Below are 18,397 nucleotides of genomic sequence, written 5' to 3'. Positions count from 1 at the left end.
GAACCAGTTAAACAGTCAGACAATTCCAGATGCACCAGATTTATCAGGAGGCGTGCGCCTTTAAATAAATTAGGCACAATTTTCTTCAACTACCTTCTCCAATTTATTGGTGCAAAATACACCATTATTAATGAATATGGGCCAATATCTGTGGTGGTAAACCGCTACTGGATGTCGGATCTGAGCAGCGAGCACCTGCTTATTGTGTAAATACATCTCTGACCCTGTAGTTTCCTGTGGTCTGGCACCAAGACATTTGCCGTAGATACTTTTATTCTTGTAAGTTGACTCCATGGATCGGACTTGTTTTTCCCTCACATCTCACAGATTCTTGATTGGATTGAGATCTGGAGAATTTTTGCAGCGTGGCAGGTCACATTATTTTGCTGAAGAGGCCACTGCCATTAGGAAATACCATTGTTGCGAAGGGCTGTACTTGGTCTTCAACAATATTTAGGTAGGTGGTACATCTCAATGTAACATCCACATGAATGCCAGGACCCAAGGTCTCCCAGCAGAACATTGTCCAGAGCATCCATCACACTGCCTCCGCCGGCTTGTCTTCTTCCCATAGTGCCTTCTGGTGCCATCTCTTCCCCTGGCCACCCACATTATGTAAAAGAAAACATGATTCATCAGACAAGGCCACCTTCTTCCATTGCTCCCTGTTCCAGTTTTGATGCTCACATGACTATTGTAGACGCTATTAGCGGTGGACAGGGGTCAGCATGGCACTCTTGCTGGTTTGCGACTACGCACCCCCAATTGAAGCAAGCTGTGATGAAGTGTGTATTCTGACATCTTTCAATCATAGCCACCATTAATATTTTCAGCAATTTGTCATTCAGTAGTTTTTCTGTGGGATCGCACCAGACGGACTAGCCTTCGCTCTCCACGCGCATCAGTAAGTCTTGGGCGCCAATGACCCTGTCGCCGGTTCACTGATTGTCCTTCTTTGGACGACTTTCGGTAGATACGTACTAATCACTAGATATGAGGAAGACCATTTGGCCCTTGTCAAAGTCACTTAGATCTTTTGATTGCCCATTTTGGACAGAGTTTGAGCTGTTTTTCCACAGAAGAAGGGAAAATCTGCATATGCAAAGCTGGCAGACCCTATATCACAAAGTCAAAGCCCCAATTCTAGCCAGAGGTGCTCCTACTAAATACTCATTTGTATATGTACATTTTTTTGTTTTGTCCAGTATACTATTTTGTTGTTAGACTGGCCATCTTTTTTGTGTTGTTGAACTCTATAAGAAATGACGTTGTGCTGTTTCCGGCATAGTTCACTGTGTCGTCTCAGAATGGACGTTTCTCCTTATGCTGTATAGTTTTACGTATTCATTCATATATTAACGTCCGAGATCCCTTTTGTCTGTGTTACTTCCTTTTGTATCAAGCTTTAATGAAGTCTTCCAGGTCTCTGGTTAAATGAGTTCATTGTTTTTAGAGTAAATGGGTGGAAAGAATGCACAAAGTAAATGACTTGGCACGTAAGCACAAACGTATGCTGCACTAGCACCCTCATCTGGCTGCAGCTGGAAATGCTTCAGTGATATACAGTATGGCATCTGTAATATAGTAATGGTTATTTGGTTAAGAAATTGTACACTCCGCACTATATATTCTGCGTTTTGCTATTCTATTAAATAATCTAATAGTTTCCAGCAGGAAAGTGCTGTATTGCATAATAAAACAGAAATTTTTAACACTTAAGGCATGTTCACACATAACAGATTTGCTGTAAGCAAATCTCACGTGGATTTTTTAGAAAATCCGCAGCAGAAATCTTCAGCGAACACTCAGAATTCTGCCACGGATTAGTCAACACATGCGCATGCGGTTTAGCCCCCATTGTAATTCAATAGAGCAAATCAGCAGCTTTTTTAGTGCGGAATCTGCGGCAATTGCGAACTTGCTGCAGATTTTTAAATCCATGACTTAAACAGTACATCATTCTTTATGCCAGGTTCACCCCAGAGGGGTTGCAGTATGATTCAGAGCTTTTGCCATTTTTTTTTTTTTTTCAGCTAAAACTGGGATCGCAAGTATAAAGCTCCCTATATAACCATTTGTATCAAATTAACTTTTTGGAAAAATAAAAAGTGGTGGTACACAAACATTGCAGCAAAAACATCATGTGTGAGCCTGTCCGTTAGGATGGATTAAAGAGCGTCTGTCATCACAATTCTTAATATTTTTCACCAAACCTTTCAGGATAATAGAATCCTTATATTTTGCACTATTTAAGGGTTTTATTATTTAAAGGAGTTGTCCCAAGATTAAATGTTATCCTCTAACCACAGTATCGTTGGGGGTCCAACTGCTGGGACCCTCACCGATCACGAGAATGGGAAGTCCTGTTCCTCTGAAGGAATGCAGCAGCAGGTCGAGCATGCGTACTGCCGCTCCATTCACGATCTATGGGACTGCCAGAGATAACCGAGTATAGAGCTCGGCTATCCCCAGCAGTGCCATAGAGAATAAATGGAGCAGCAGGGCGCATGCTCGACCTGCCGCTCCATTCGGAGGAATGGGACTCCCGTTGTCGTGATCGGTGGGGGTGCCAGCGGTCAGACCCCCACTGATCAACAATATATCACCTATACTGTGGTTAGGGGATAACATTTAATCTTGGGACAACAGATTTAAGGCCACATTCACACAACCATATAAAAAAATGTATACCAATTGTTACTCTTTACAGGTGCATAAGCTGCGCTTGTGAAGTTCTGTATGGTACTGTATTTTTGACCATCTGCTTTCATATAGTGTAATATATAAGTTCTGTGTACTTCCGTATGGGTTACACATGGTGTTCTGTATGGGTAGTGTAAGAAATCTGAAGTAATTCCAGGCTTAAAATCGGTCCTCCTTGCCAGTAGTTTGAGAGAGAATATGAATATGAACCTTGATAAAGGTTTCACACATCTATATATACAGATGCAATTTTCAGTCTGCATTGACTTTTATGGGAATAACTGCACCCATATAGCATCCGATGGAACACGGCCCAATTTTTTTTCATACAGTGCACATGCAATGCAAGCAAAAACACTTCTGTACAAACATATGCTGTCACAAAGAGGTAAGGAAACTTACATAGTATAATATTACCGCTGGTTGATGAATCGGTTACTACGTACACGTAACAGGTACAGCGCCATAATACAGTCATGTGCATAATTTACATTGTGATCCCTCTAAATGTCATCTGTGTTTCTCCATCAAAATGGCTGTACATGAATATTTACTAGAGGTTCCTGCCCAGCACTCTTAGAATACAACATTTAGCCGGTTCCTCTACAATCACATTCACTATACCAATAATATTTAATGTTGGTCTAAGCTTGCACTGTTCATCTATAAGCTCCACCCCATGGACCCATTCACGGAGCGGCAAATTTCCTTAAAGGCAACCCCTTTTTAAATGTAGGCTGACGTGGTGATAAGCTGATCGCTACAAGTTCTGTTTCTCACCCATCATAAAAACAGCTGGTTTTGCCCAGGAAATTTTCGGTAAACTATACATGGGCGGCTGGAGTCTGCTAGAACAAGATTTTCTGTTTGTTAGTGGCTCTTGGCAGGGAACCACCTGTACGATGTCCATATGGCCTATTGTCTTTGTGAGACATCCCTGTATTGCTACACTGGGGGGAAAAATGTCTTCTGTATTGACCAGATTTCTATTGTAATTGCCACTTTTATGTCGTCCGGAAAGTACTGTACCCACTTATAGTTTACTCAGCAAATATCCGTGAAAGAAAAACATGAAACATCCTTGACAGGTGATCAGATGAATTCAGTTTTTCAATCATTGTTTTATTTCTTCTATTACCTGAATTTGCAAGTTTATGGAACGTGTGACAGTGAGATACAGTGTCCTTAAAAATGGCTGATTATTACAGATAACAAGAAATAAACTTACTCTGTCGTATAAATAAAATTAAAAAAAGTTCTGCACAGTTCACATTTTATACTTGTTGTGCACAGTCGTAACTTCTTATTTCTAAGTAGACTTTTTTTTATAAGCAGTTTTATGAAAGTCCGTGGGGCAGCATTATAAAAAGTGTCAATTGCTGGCAATATTATGTGGTGTGCTCCATATTCTCAAGACTGGCATATACAGGTGCTAAACATTGTTCACAGACGTATAGAACATAGACCATTGCCATAGAGGACACCAGTAACAAAGCTATAGGAACCAAAAAACCTAGTTCTTCAGGGACTCCATGCGTCTTCTCCTAGCAGTTTGTATCCTTTATTTGCATGGCTATTTGAAGGTTTCTAAGCAGCTTTTGACTCATCTTCTGACTGTAGAAAACATTCTCATTATATTTATTTTTAGTCTTTGGATTGTCAGGCTTGTATGGTGGAAAAGAAACTTTAAATAACCAGGCCCCAATTTAATGACTTTCTTGGGTTATCATGTTGATTTAAATCATACCTGTAATTTCATCCAAATCTAAAAAGAGTATATATTGTTCTTGCTTACTTACATGCTGCTGATACTATTCTATGCCTTTATTTTGGTCATGGCTGTATTCCACCCCCAGCGGCCGTCTCAGCTTCTTTCTATTACAGGGGGGGGGGGGGGCCTGTACTGTGAGTGTGACGCTTCCCTGACTTCCCATCATCCATTGCACCTCCTCAGAAACACGCACATGCATTGTCCAATAGGCAGCCAGCACATGTCAGCTGTATGGCTCTATAGTATGGAACGGTATGACCTCTGTGTGCTGCTGTACCATTCTCCTTTGGGTGCTTCGAGGGGAGAAGACCTCTATACATACAGCATCCAATGGAGCATGCCACACACCGTTTTAATTTTGTCAAATTTGTACAGAATCCATTAGAAACAACTTTTGTATGCTTCCATATGACATTTGGTAGTAAGAGCCCACTTGTATGTGTGCCACTGTGTTCCCACCCTGTGCAAGTCGGAAGTTAATAGTTGTAATACGGCTGTGGTCATAAGGCCTTCAGCTCCCTTGTAGCGTGAATAGCTATACAGCAATGAGGAAGTGAAGGGTGTCATAACTCGGTAGGTTTTCATTACAGGAATCTGTAAAAAGCCTGGGTTTTAAGGGAACTTTTTTAAAATTTAAATATTTTATTTTTTTCCAGGAAGTAATTGGTAGTGGTAACTGTCGGTGAGCGTGAAATCCGTAGTTCCATGGTGCACCGTTAATCCTTTGAACTACTCATGCATGACACCGTGTAGAGAAGACTATTTTCGTATCCTCTCTTTGTAGATCATGTGACACCTTGTATGATTATGATGCTTTTATTGATCTTCTGTGTTCTCTCTTTTAGGAATTTGTCAAACTGGCTAAGAGACTGATGAGTGAACCAGACCTGAAAAGGAAAATAACTAATAATGCAAAGAACTATATTTCTGCTCACCATTCATGGGAGCTTGAAAGGAAAACCTATCAAAATCTTGTTCACATCTGTCTGACTGAAGAACTTTGAAGTTAAAACTAACCCCATGGATATATATGTATTGCAGCTGCATATGACTGACTAGATATTTTCATATTGGGAAATTATTTTTTAGAACTTTCCAAAAAGGGATATTTTTAAGATTTTTATCTGAACTGGTTTTAACAAACAAAACATGTCTATTATGGTGATATAGTTCTTATTTTCTGGTTCTGGGTCAATATGTTTTTTTTATATATTTGGTTTTTAAATTGTAATTTATGTGGTCTTGTTTAGTGTCATTGAGTGAAGAGAATTATCATTTTTGTTTACAGAGTAAAAATGGGGATCATTAACAATGTTGGGTTTGTGGCAATTGAACGAAATGTTGCTGGACTGTATAGATTTATTTATCACTATAGGGCAGATATGTCATGGTAGCACTGACCTTGTGCAATTTAACCTAAAATGTTGTCACCATCTGTTGCCCACGAGACACAGTGAAATCATTGGGAGGGAAGAAGGTTTTGGGCAACCTATTGACCCTTGAAGAAAATGTCCATCCTGGTAGGTTTTGTGATGACCGGAAAGTCGCTGGCAACCTTGTTTCCCATAAGAAATAATTGAGGTGGTGTATGCGGCAATCTACATGTGGCAAATCCCCAAGAATCTGTAGCAGATTGTGCTGCGGATTGACCTTGGATTTCACCCCATACGATGAAGGAATCTTTTTCACTACAAGTGGTAGAGGTTTTGAAAACCCCATCGACATATGTTGTACTTTACTTTGCTGCGAATTTGCGGTGTTGAATACACATTGCAAATTCACTACATCTAAATTTCGGCTAAAGGGATGTCTAGTAATGTGACTTCTAGCTGTATGCCTGCAGCAAACGATTGGATCTCCAGGATAATGCATTAAAGTGAAAGGTAAAGTCTTCCCTATGAACCAAGATTGATTCATCCCTCATGTTGCTGCACAGGTCTCGTTGCACTTACAATGGAAAGGGAAGAAAAAAATTTGTGTTATGAAAAAAAGGTTGAATTTTTTTTGCATATTCTCTAAACTTCTTGGTTTCTTAGGATGACATAAGTAAAGCATAAAATAAATTAAATACATCCCCTAAAGCAGCAATCGCCTCCACCAAACATTCCCTATAGCTTCAAATTTTGTACTGTTTCTCCCTGCAAATGTGTTTTAGTTAAACAATATTTCTGGGATGCCTTGTGTGCACAGCCCTCTTCAGGTGATGTCACAGCATCTTGATAGGTATAAGCCAACACTAACGTTTCAAACAATTTATGCTGATCTAATCGTGTACCTAGCTTCCTCATGGATATATCAGACCACACATTCTAAAACACAAATCTTTTTCATCCATTCTTTAGTTAATTTCCTTTTGCGCTTTGGGTCATTGTCTTGTTGCATCACCCAACGTCTCTTTAGCTTGAGGTTATGAACTGCTGCCTGTACATTCTCTTACAAAAGGTCTTGATACAGCTTTTGAATTGCTTGTTCCCTCAATGATCTCAAGGTGTCCAGGCCATGATTCTCCCTCCACCATTCTTCACAGTTGGGATGAGGTTGTGGTGTTTGTGTGTAGTGTTGTTTTTCCTCCTAACATAGCGTTGTCATTTGTGTTAAAAAGTTCAGCTTCTGTCTCATCTGTCCATAGAACATTTTACCAAAAGCATTGTGGTACATCCAGGTGGTCTTGAACAAACTTGACAGGCCACAAAGTTGTTGTTTTTTGGACAGCAGGTTACTTTGTGGTCTAATTCCATAAACACCATTCTTGTTCAGTGCTTTTCTAATAGTGGACACATGAACAGAGGTTTTTGCAGTTTGTAGAGTCTTCAGTATGTCTTTTGCTGTTACTCTTGGGTTCTTTCTTACCTCTTTTAGGATTGCCCGTTATTCTCTTGGAGGGATCTAAACAGGATGCCCACTCCTTGGGTGAGTAACAACTGTCCTGAATTTTCTCCATTTGTAGACAATTTGTCTGACTGGATTAATGTACACCCAAGACTTTTGTAGCCTTTTCCAGTTCTATGCGTCTCTATAACATGTCTTTTGAAAGTTGCTTGCCTCGAGGCATGGTTCACACTAAATGTTCACACTAAATGTTTCTTTAGAAGAACAGATTTGTCAGTAGTCGGGCTATATGTGTTTATTTAATGGGCAGAGCACCTGTGAAACCCACGCTTCCAATCTGGCCTTCTTAATGGAAACATATTTTGCCAATTATCTCTTGGAGAAGTCATTATCGCAGAAGTTCACTTATGTTTTCTTCCTGCACTGTGCATGTTTACTCAATGTGCTCAATAAAAGACATGAACAGTACATCTGTTTGTGTGTTATTTAGTTTAGTTAGATTGTGTTTGTCTATGATTGTGACTTAAATAATAATCAGACCACATTTTAATAGTAAACAATACAAAAATCTAGGTAATTGCAAAGGGTTATCTTTCTTTTTCTTGCATCGGTTTATAGAAAATGAGAAAGTTGGACTCTTGCCAACCAATATTCTATTCTTGGATCTATATTGTGTTGAAATACATCTGATTGATATGATCAATCTCTATTGCCCATTTTGCTGACAGTACTAGAATTAGGGTACTTTTACATGGCCTGATGTGGGCCATGGAAACTAGCGCCGATCAACGAGACAGCTCGTTGATCTCCGCTGGTTTGCTCCTTTCGCAAGGAGCTAGTATGGGGACGAGCGCTCGTTACTATGATCTCTCGTCCCCATACAGTGCTGTCATGTTGGCAGCATGTCTCCCTGTTTACACAAGGAGATCTCCTGCAGACCACGATAATGTTTTGGCCACTTAAAACGATACAATCAGCCGATGAACAAGCGCTTGCTCCTTCATCGGCTGATCGTTTCCCTGTTTACACAGGGCAATCATCGGGAATGAGCGTTTATGAATGATAATTGACCTCTGCTTCATTTTGACCCTGGCTTTACTGACCACGTTCCTACTCTGCGTTTGGTACCTCGTACACTCCTGGTTTGACTCGGCTCGTTCACTACGCCTGTTGCTCACTGTGTTGCCGTGGGCAACTGCCCCATTTCCCTTAGCTTCTTTGTACCCTTGTCTGTTTGTCTGTCGTGCACATATTGAGCGTAGGGACCGTCGCCCAGTTGTACGCCGTCGCCTAGGATGGGCCATGCAAGTAGGCAGGGACTGAGTGGCGGGTAGATTAGGGCTCACCTGTCTGTCTCCCTACCCCGTCATTACACAGATCATCCAAGGTAGATGGTAGCTCCCGAGCAGCAAGTTCGTCCTTGATCTCGGACGATAGGCCATGGCAGAAGGAAGCTACCAATGCCTCATTGTTCCAGGACAGTTCTCCTGCCAAGGTCCGGAAGTGGATGGTGTATTCGCCCACGGTGGCTTCCTCCTGGCGAAGGTTCAGCATAGCAGTGGCTGCCGACGAGACTCATCCAGGCTCCTCGAACACCGTACGGAATAACCGCACGAACCCCTGGAAGTTTCGGGTCCCTGTCGTTCCCAGATTGGGTTTGCCCACGCCAGGGCCTTGCCGGCAAGTAATGAAATAATGAAGGCGATCCTGGCTCCGTCTGAAAGAAATGCTCTGGCGTGCAGGGTGAAGTGTATATGGCACTGGCATTACAGGACTTTGATTTCGTGGTGGAACATAGGCCAGGTAAATTACATGTAAATGCAGAAGCACTGGTGGCAGCAGGCGCCAAGCCCCTCGGCTTTTGGCAGAGGGTGGGGGGATATGTAAACAATCAGTGGGTAAAGTAGTTGATGGCAGATATGTGTCATTGAGGCTTCTTGTCTCAGTAATGTAAGTAACTGGAGTTTGGGTCCTGGTTTTATGGGTGACTGAATATGTAAGAAGGTCGCTCCATACTCCATACCTGTTGTTGCCTACCTGTGTCCAGAGAGACTAATAAAGAAGACTGCCAGAGAGCAGTGTGGAGTGTGTGGTGTTATAGAAAGACCAGACTGGGAGTGCAAAGCCTGAATTTACCAGGGTGCAAAGAGCAAGCACCTTTGGACTGAACCTATAAAGCTTGGTGAAGCACTGAACTTGAGTTGTATGTTATCCTGAAACTAAGGACCTTTAATTTTCTACATTTCCTGCTAATGCAAGCCTGTATAATTACGGTCTGTGACTGTGCACAATAAACTCTGGACAACTGTACATGTAAATCTGCCAGTTTCTGCCTGATTGTTCGGCTACAAGGCTGACTGGAAGGTCCTGTTTTACAGTATTATGACTTTAACATGATACTTATGTATTGCGGTGTAGTGTGCATGTGTTCCTGTGGACTGATTCGATGCTGTACTGAAAGTTTTCATAATGCTGGAGGAAGTTCCTAGTATGGGCAGTTTCTGGTCCCTGATGCCAATTTCCGCAGATGGTCTGTGCTAAAGGGACACGGATGCGCTATACGCCATCGGACGCTACCATTTAGGCATTGTTTTTAAACTCTGAATTCTAAAAAAATCTTCTCCTGACGAAGGTTTCGAAACGTGCGTCGATGTGTTCCCTGTGGTGATTTCTCCCAGGTGTTTGAATTATGAAAGTATTATTTATATTCATTTGGGGCTAAATTATAGACATATAGGACTGGGGGCCGATTGGTATAAGGATAGCTGTGAGGTTTTAGTGCCCAGGCTTCAGGAAGTATATTCTAATACTCTGGAGATGGGGGTTCTTCCTGCATCTAGGAGAGAGGCCCTATTTGTTGTGTTGTTGAAGCCTGGGAAGGATCTAACTCTCCCGGACTCCTATCGGCCCATCTTGCTAATTAATTCAGATGTTAAAATACTTAGCCACTAGATTGAACAAAGTTATATTGTCCCTTGTTCATCCTGACCAAACCGGCTTTATGCCTGGGAAGGGTACGGATATTAATGTACATAGGTTGTTTCTCAATATTGATACTGCCCAATATGATCCCTCCCCTGGTTTTGTTCTCACTCTTGATACATATAAAGCCTTTGAATGGCGATATCTCTGGATACTCCTTTCCCGTTTAAATTTTGGTCCAAGATTTATTGCTCTTGTACGTCTTTTATATGTTGCTAGAGTGAGAACAAATCTGGATGTCTCTAAACCCTTCCCTTTGGAGCGAGGTACGCGTCAGGGGTGTCCACTTTCCCCTTTGTAGTTTGCACTTGCGATTGAGCCTCTGGCGCTGGCGGTTAGGCATTCCTCTTCAATTACTGGTGTCCCTCGAGGTTCTCTGGTTGAGAAAATATACCTATACGCAGATGATACGTTGGTGTATTTAGCGGATGATGGTCCTTCGTTGACTTTGCTACTACAGCTGATTGACACTTTTGGGGCCTTTTCGGGTTTATCGGTTAATTGGTCTAAGTCGGTTATGTTTCCTCTCTCTGCAGAATTTCGCTCCCGGCGGGGTCTCCCTGTCCCGTTACAGGTCGTATCTCAGGATTTCCCTTAATTTGCTACGTTTTCATTAACTTAACCTATGTCCATTTGTGGCCTCTACTGAAAAGCAGCTAAAAACTTGGAGGAACCGTCCCCTTTCCTTATATGGTAGGATAAATCTTTTAAAAATGATATAGCTGCCTAAATTTATTTACCTCCTCCATATTTGTCCAATTATATTGTCCAAACTATTTTTGGCAAGGGGGCTCACCTAGGTTTAGTCTCAGTCTTCTACAGGCCCCAAAGAGCATGGGGGGATGGCAGCACCCAACCTTTATCTATATTACTTGACTTCGCTACTGGTGCTGGCTCACTGGTGGATTGATCTTGATTTAAGTAACGCGGCCACCGAGCTCGCAGGAGCACTTTTGACTTCCTATGAGAGTCTTACCAACTTATTATATAGGTTTAAACACTCGTGTCGGGCGCCACTACCGTTAAAAACTATATCTAGTGTCTGGAGGAAGGCACACATATTAATGAGAGATGATGCGGATTCTTCTGTCTCCCCTAGGACTCCATTATGGAACAATTCATGGTTGCCTCACATGGTGTCCCTGCCGGGAGCGATGATGTGGGCTGGGGTGGGGGTTCGATTTTTAGGTCAGCTATACTCTGTGGATAGTGGTTTTGTCTCCTTTTTATCATTATCTCCAATTAAGGCATGCGTGCACGGCTCAGTTCTGTTACGCCAGCATTGGGGTTTTCCAGACTTGAGGACTTGCTTGGCACCCCAGACCTTCCTAAAACTCTAACTCAAACCTATGCCTTGTTGTTGTCGTCTGTAAAACGACCCTTTGATAGGGCGTTCCTGGGGTGGAAGAGAGATATTCCTTATTTGTCGGAAGAGAGGTGGAGGGAGGTGGAGCTCTCATTCTTTGACTCAGTTATTAGTGCACGAGATTTTTTAATACAGTCACGGTTCATACACAGGATTTATTACACTCCGGTTAGACTCCAGAGAATTGGGGCCTCAGGATCGGATAGCTGTTTTAGGTGTCAATCGGATGTTGGCACGTACCTCCACTGTGTATGGTCCTGTCCTAGGATTTTGCCCTTCTGGTCTAAGGTTGTGGAGTTTCTTCATGATAAATTTGAGTTTCCTCGGGTTCTCTCCCCTCAGGTGTGCATCTTGGGCATTATAAATGAGATAGTACAAGGCTATTATGACAAAATATTTTTTCGCTTTGCTCTGTTTTGTACTAGGAAGGTTATGATTATGGCATGAAAAGCCACGGTGTGTCCAAGTCTCGAACATTGGTTTCAATTGGTGCATAAGTATGTACCCATGTATCAGAAGTTATACCTTAGCAGGAGATGCCCTGACAAATTTGGGAAGATATGGGCTAGGTGGTTGGAGACCTCGGACACTGCTATCTAATCAATATTGGATGGAGTGGGAGCACTAGGAGATGAGAGGAGCGAATGTGTGGTGTGTGAATAGGTGTTTGTTTTGTCTGTTCTGGGCAATGATAATGGTCACCTTATGATCCTGTTTTTATTGTAATATATGAATATCCTTATGTGATCCTTCTTGTCTAAATGCTGGATTTGGCAATGTGAATGTCTCATATTTTATGGTGATTGTTATTGCCAACTAGTTTCGGTTGGTCAGTATTCGGTTGGTCAGTTTCGGTTGGTCAGTTTGTTTTTGTTTGCAATTTTGTACTTTTGTACCATGAGAAAAGTTAATAAAAGAAAACCTTTAAAAAAAAATTAGACTAGTTTGAACGAGCCATTAAAGGGGTTTTCTCATCAGGGACATTTATGACATAGCCACAGGATATGATGTGGGTCCTCTGGGACCCACATCTATTGCTAGAAAGGGGTCCCCTAAACCCTGTTTTACCTCTTTGTGTTGCAGCTGAAGCGTGTGGTTTCCGACCATAGAATCAATACTATGGGAGTTACGGAAGCAGCGGCGTAGCGCAGCGATACATATCCACGAGGGTGATGAGTGGAAAACCGCATTCAACACCTGAGACGGTCACTATGAATGCCCTTCAGTTTGTGTAATACTCCAGCTGTGTTCCAGAAATTCATGAACTATATATTACGGGATCTATTGTATGTCATTGTTTGGCGGTTTAAAAACGCCCCGATGTACACACATAATACACGCCCAGTTGTACTTTTACTGTAAACACGCCCAGTTGTACTTTTGCAAGCCTCATTTGCATAAATACAAAAATGGTCATAACTTGGCCAAAAATGCTCGTTTTTTAAAAATAAAAACGTTACTGTAATCTACATTGCAGCGCCGATCTGCTGCAATAGCAGATAGGGGTTTCAAAATCTGGTGACAGAGCCTCTTTAACTGCCATCATGTCTTCATCTGTTTCATTTTGTGCATCCACTAATGTGTTGTATGCGGAAGTGAACTCGTCCATCTTATTTTTAAGATGCGATGTTCTTTCTCCTATGTCTTTAATATCTTTAGATAGTGAGGTGAAAGCAGTTTGGAAATCTTTTTGTAGGGAGGATCTTAAGTCAGACATCAAGAACCTCTAGAAAAAAAATGTACATGTTAAACGTATACTTTGTTTTTACATGAGAGTCTACGGATGCCTCTGATAGATACCATCCATTGGCCATGGATTTCCATGTTGATAAATATGAGTGTTTTTTACTGGATGGCTGTGGCGTATGCTTTTTTTTAAAAATGCTAGTCTGAGGCCGACAGATGGCATCTATCAGAGGTATCTGTTGGATGTATATGTTTTTTATAAATGTATGTTTAACATCTTGCGGGTTATGTTGACTTTAGAGAGAAAATAAGTGAAAACATGTGTAGTTCCACTTCCAGGAGGCCAAACTTACATATATGAGGTACCTGAAGGGCGGACTGTGGGAACATCTACACTAACATTATACCTGTACAACAGAAGATTAACCTCTCGCTTGGGCCTACAAAACTTACTCCATTTAGACCGGAACCAGTTTTATTCTATACTTATTAAAAACAACCTTGACCAGATGGGAGGAGTGCACGAACCAGATGGAGGCAGTCACCAACCCAACAGTACAACACAATGCATAAGGAAACACAAAGATGGAGCAACCTGTGGGTGCTAGGACGTAAGCAAACATTAAATATCTGAATAAGTTTAGATTGCATTACTGCCATATTTACCTGCTATAAATGTGAAGTTCTTAGTGCAAACAAACACTGGCTGAAATTTACTTGACTTATAAACAACATTCTGGGTGACTTTTGGATCCAACTTTTATTATTAAAGGTAATTTTCTAGGCTCCATTGCAAAGGCTATTATTTGTAGGCATATGCTTCTTATCAATTTGAGGAAAGACTTTTCTTTTTCATAAGCGTAACCTTTCTTGAGGAATTTGAACAAACAGAGGTATCTGTCCATTTGCAGCTGCATCATGACCTATAAAAACATTTCTGTTTTGTCTGGAAATAGTTTTAATGCAGTGTGTTTAAGGTAATCTCACTAACGATTGAAATTGTTCTTTTATTGAAAAGTATATATTAAAAATACGAAAAGCAAAAAAAATTTTTTTCAAGTAGTGACACTCATTTTAGTATATATGTCATATGATTGTTGCTGGTGTCATTGTTGGATACATAAATATATTTTCTATAATAATATTACTAAATACTGACATGTTAGTCATACAACAGTTTTTTCTGTAATAGTTTTTATTCTGACTGCTTTCCCTAAAATCATTATCCTTTTTACAGAGACTGAATCTGCCTTTGAACATCATTTCACAATTTACATATAGAACCAATCTAAATAAAAGGTTGAAGAACTTTGCTAATATATTAATTAACTTATTTTGTACTAGTCCTATATTACAGCCTGTATTGTAAGAAAGAGCTGCATTCACAATTCTGAAAACTTCAGAGCGGAAATCTGTCAGTGGTCCTTCCTGGCTCAATGTCTGCACAGTCTACAATATCTCTGGTGACTTGCATTCTAGGAAGTGCTCACATAACATAAGGCACTTCCAGGAGAGGTGGGGAAGGTACTTCGATAAAATCCTAGATATAGAAGAACAGAATATCATATTATTTTATTTTAAATACAACCCTCTAGATGGAACTGAGAAGACCTATCCATAGAGCTAACAAAATGGCATAACTTAGTTGCATAATTTATATGTATATTTATGTCTGTATGCTCATGGGGAGGGAGGGTATGATATGTGTGGGAAGGAGATTTTTATAGTAGGGGATCTATGTAGATAATATTGTCTTCTATGTGTGATCTTTTTTGACTACGCCGTTTTCTTCTTCATGGTCAGAAATCAGCAGGAACACAGAGAGGTAGAACGGGGTTTAGGGGGCCCTGTTCTAGAGATAGGTGCATCTTTTGGACATTAACCCCTTAACGCCGAAGGACGGATATATCCGTCCTCAGCAGCTGCTAGTTCGCGCAGGAGGACGGATATATCCGTCCTGTGATCGCGCGGGTACTGACAGTTTACCCACGCGATCAGCGGCAGGAGCACGGCTGTTATACACAGCCTGGCTCCTGCTGCAACTGCCGGAATCGAAGCACGCGCCGATTCCGGCAGTTTAACCCATTAAATGCCGCTGTCAACAGTGACAGCGGCATTTAATGTGTTTGACAGAGGGGGGAACTCCCTCTGTCTCCCGATCGGCGCCCCCGCAAACAAATCGCGGGTCGCCGTCGGGTTTCCATGACAGCCGGGGGTCTAACAAAGACCCCCAGGTCTGTCTTCAGCATCTGCCTGTTAGGCGATGCCAGAGGCATGACCTAACAGGTTGCCTGTCAGTTTTACACTGACAGGCAATAATGCTTTGGTATACGAAGTATACCAAAGCATTATATATGCGATCGGCATATCGTATAGTGAAGTCCCCTGGTGGGACTAAAAAAAAAAAAGTAAAACCGTTAAATAAAGTTTGTGAAAAAAAAAATAAAAAAAATTACAGTCAAAGTCAAATAAAACAACTTTTTTGCCCCAAAAAGTGGTTTTATTTAATAAAACGGTCAAAACAAATCACACATACACATATATGGTATCCCCGCGATCGTAACAACTTGACCAATAAAATGAACACATTAATTAAACCGCCGGATGAACGGCGTCCAAAGAAAACGCAAAAAACAACGGCAAAATTCTCTCTTTTCTCCCATTCCCCCCATAAAAAATAAAATAAAAGTTCATCTATAAGTCCTATGTACCCCAAAATAGTACTAATGAAAACTACACATTGTCCCGCAAAAATCAATCCCACGTACGGCCACATCGACGGAAAAATAAAAAAATTACGCCTCTTGGAACGCGGCGATGCAAAAACAAGTAATTTTTTTCTAAAAGGGTTTTTATTGTGCAAACGTAGAAAAAACATATAAAACCTTTACACATTTGGTATCCCTGTAATCGTGCCGACCCATAGAATAAAGTTAACATGTTATTTACGCTGCATAGTAAACGGCGTAAATTTATAACGTGAAAATTAATGCTGGAATAGCTGCTTATTTTCAATTCTCTCCTAAAATAAAGTTAATAAAAGTTAATCAATATGTTATAAGCATCTAAAAATGGTACAATTACAAAATACAACTCGTCCCGGAAAAAACAAGCCCTTATACGGCTATGTCGACGGAATAAAAAAAGAGTTACGACTCTTGGAATGCGACCGTGGAAAAACAAAAAATAATCCTTGGTCATTAACGTGCAAAATGGCCCGGTCATTAAGGGGTTAATGACGTATCCTGTGGATAGGTCATAGATGTCCCTGATGGGAAAACACTTTTAAGTAAGTCGGAACAACTTACTGCTGCGAGTTATTTTCAAAATTTACCAAAGAGACGACTGCGCTCTAGACTGACCGACATCATCAATACCGGCTAACATCACACGCTTCACCAAAGAGAAGCAGTTCCAGCCATCACATCAGGGGTGAGTTAATTAAATGTTTGACCAAATATAGCAGACTCATTTTTAAGTTGATAATTTTGTATGGCCTGCGAATGATGATATAAATATCCAAATGGCCCTTGGCAGAAAAAAGGTTCCCCTCCCCTTCTTTAAAGTCTATAGTGACTTATTGAAAAGGCTACATACAAAGCGTTTTGATTTGCGCTTCTCGATGAATTAGAAAATCATCAAAAAGTTTATTTATTTCAGTAATTCAATTCAAAAAGTGAAACTGAAATATATTCTATAGATTCATTACACACAGTGATCTATTTCCAGCATTTTTTTATTTTATTGTTGATGATTATGGCCAACAGTTAATGAAAACCCCAAATTTAGTGTCTCAGAAAATTAGAATATTATATAACTCCAATTTCAAAAATTATTTTTAATACCGAAATGTTGGCCTACTGAAAAATATGTACAGTATATGCACTCAATACTTGGTCGGGGCTCCTTTTGCCTGAATTACTGCATCAATGCGACATGGCATGGAGGCGATCAGCCTGTGGCACTGCTGAGGTGTTATGGAAGCCCTGGTTGCTTTGATAGCGGCCTTCAGCTCATCTGCATTGTTGGGTCTGGTGTCTCATTTTCCTCTTGACAATACCCCATAGATTCTCTATGGAGTTTAGGTCAGAAGAGTTTGCTGGTAATACTGTGGTTATTAAACCAGGTATTGGTACTTTTGTCAGTGTGGGCAGGTGCCAATTCCTGCTGGAAAATAATATCAGCATCTCCATAAAGTTTGTCAGCAGAGGGAAGCATGGAGTGCTCTAAAATTTCCTGGTAGACGGCTGCGTTTACTCTGGACTTGATATAACATAGTGTAGTTACAGATTACAAACAAACCCTGTATAGTCTGATCCTTCAGTCAATGGTCCCTTCACTTCTACTGTCTTATCTTCTTGTTAATCTATAGACAGTAGGAAGGGGCAGATGGAAGGGGGCAACACATGACTTCAGGATCAGACTACACGAGTTTGTTAGTAGTCTGTCACCATGGAGTCACCTAGCTGTAGATACAATCTTGGTTGCAGAGGTGGATGTAATGTAAAATTAGCAATTATTCCATTAATCTTAGTTAATGACAATTATTTATTTTGAACAACCTTCACAAAAGCCCTTTTAGTGCATGTTCATGAATATTGTCTGGAGATCTTCAAAGGGAACCTGTCACCAGTAAAGACCTATTACATAGTACATAGTTAATACGGTTGAAAAAGACACATGTCCATCAAGTTCAACCAAGGGATGGGAAAAAGGAAGGGAACAATTTCTACACATTGACATATGAGCTGATGTTTTTTCGCTCTAGGAAACTATTGAAGCCTTTTTTTAAAGCCATCTATTGTCCCTGCTGTGACCAGCTCCTGCGGTAGGCTATTCCATAGATTCACCGTTCTCACAGTAAAGAAGGCTTGTCGCCTCTGGAGATTGAACCTTTTTTTCTCCAGACAGAGGGAGTGCCCCCTTGTTTTTTGAGGGGGTTTTACATGGAACAGGATTTCACCATATTTTTTGTATTTGCCATTCATATATTTATATAAATTAATCATGTCCCCCCTTAGTCGTCTCTTTTCAAGGCTAAATAGGTTTAATTCTTTTAA

At 40.8% G+C, this 18,397-nt stretch overlaps 1 protein-coding gene across 3 annotated transcripts in view; it reads left to right on the top strand.

The window, feature by feature from the left end:
• GLT1D1 (glycosyltransferase 1 domain containing 1) overlaps positions 1-5,718 on the top strand; it is a 115,766-nt gene extending 110,048 nt beyond the window's left edge. For all 3 annotated transcript variants that reach the window (XM_075833421.1, XM_075833402.1, XM_075833412.1), the window contains one exon: positions 5,320-5,718. In XM_075833421.1, the coding sequence (XP_075689536.1) occupies positions 5,320-5,478 (159 nt within the window). In that variant the 3' untranslated portion in view covers positions 5,479-5,718. The remainder of the gene's footprint in view (positions 1-5,319) is intronic.
• Positions 5,719-18,397: the final 12,679 nt, after the last annotated feature.

The sequence above is a fragment of the Rhinoderma darwinii genome, chromosome 1 (genome assembly GCF_050947455.1).
Source record: "Rhinoderma darwinii isolate aRhiDar2 chromosome 1, aRhiDar2.hap1, whole genome shotgun sequence".
NCBI lineage: Eukaryota > Metazoa > Chordata > Amphibia > Anura > Rhinodermatidae > Rhinoderma > Rhinoderma darwinii.
The sequence above is the reverse complement of the archived record's forward strand: the minus strand, read 5'-3'. Positions and strand labels throughout refer to the sequence as shown.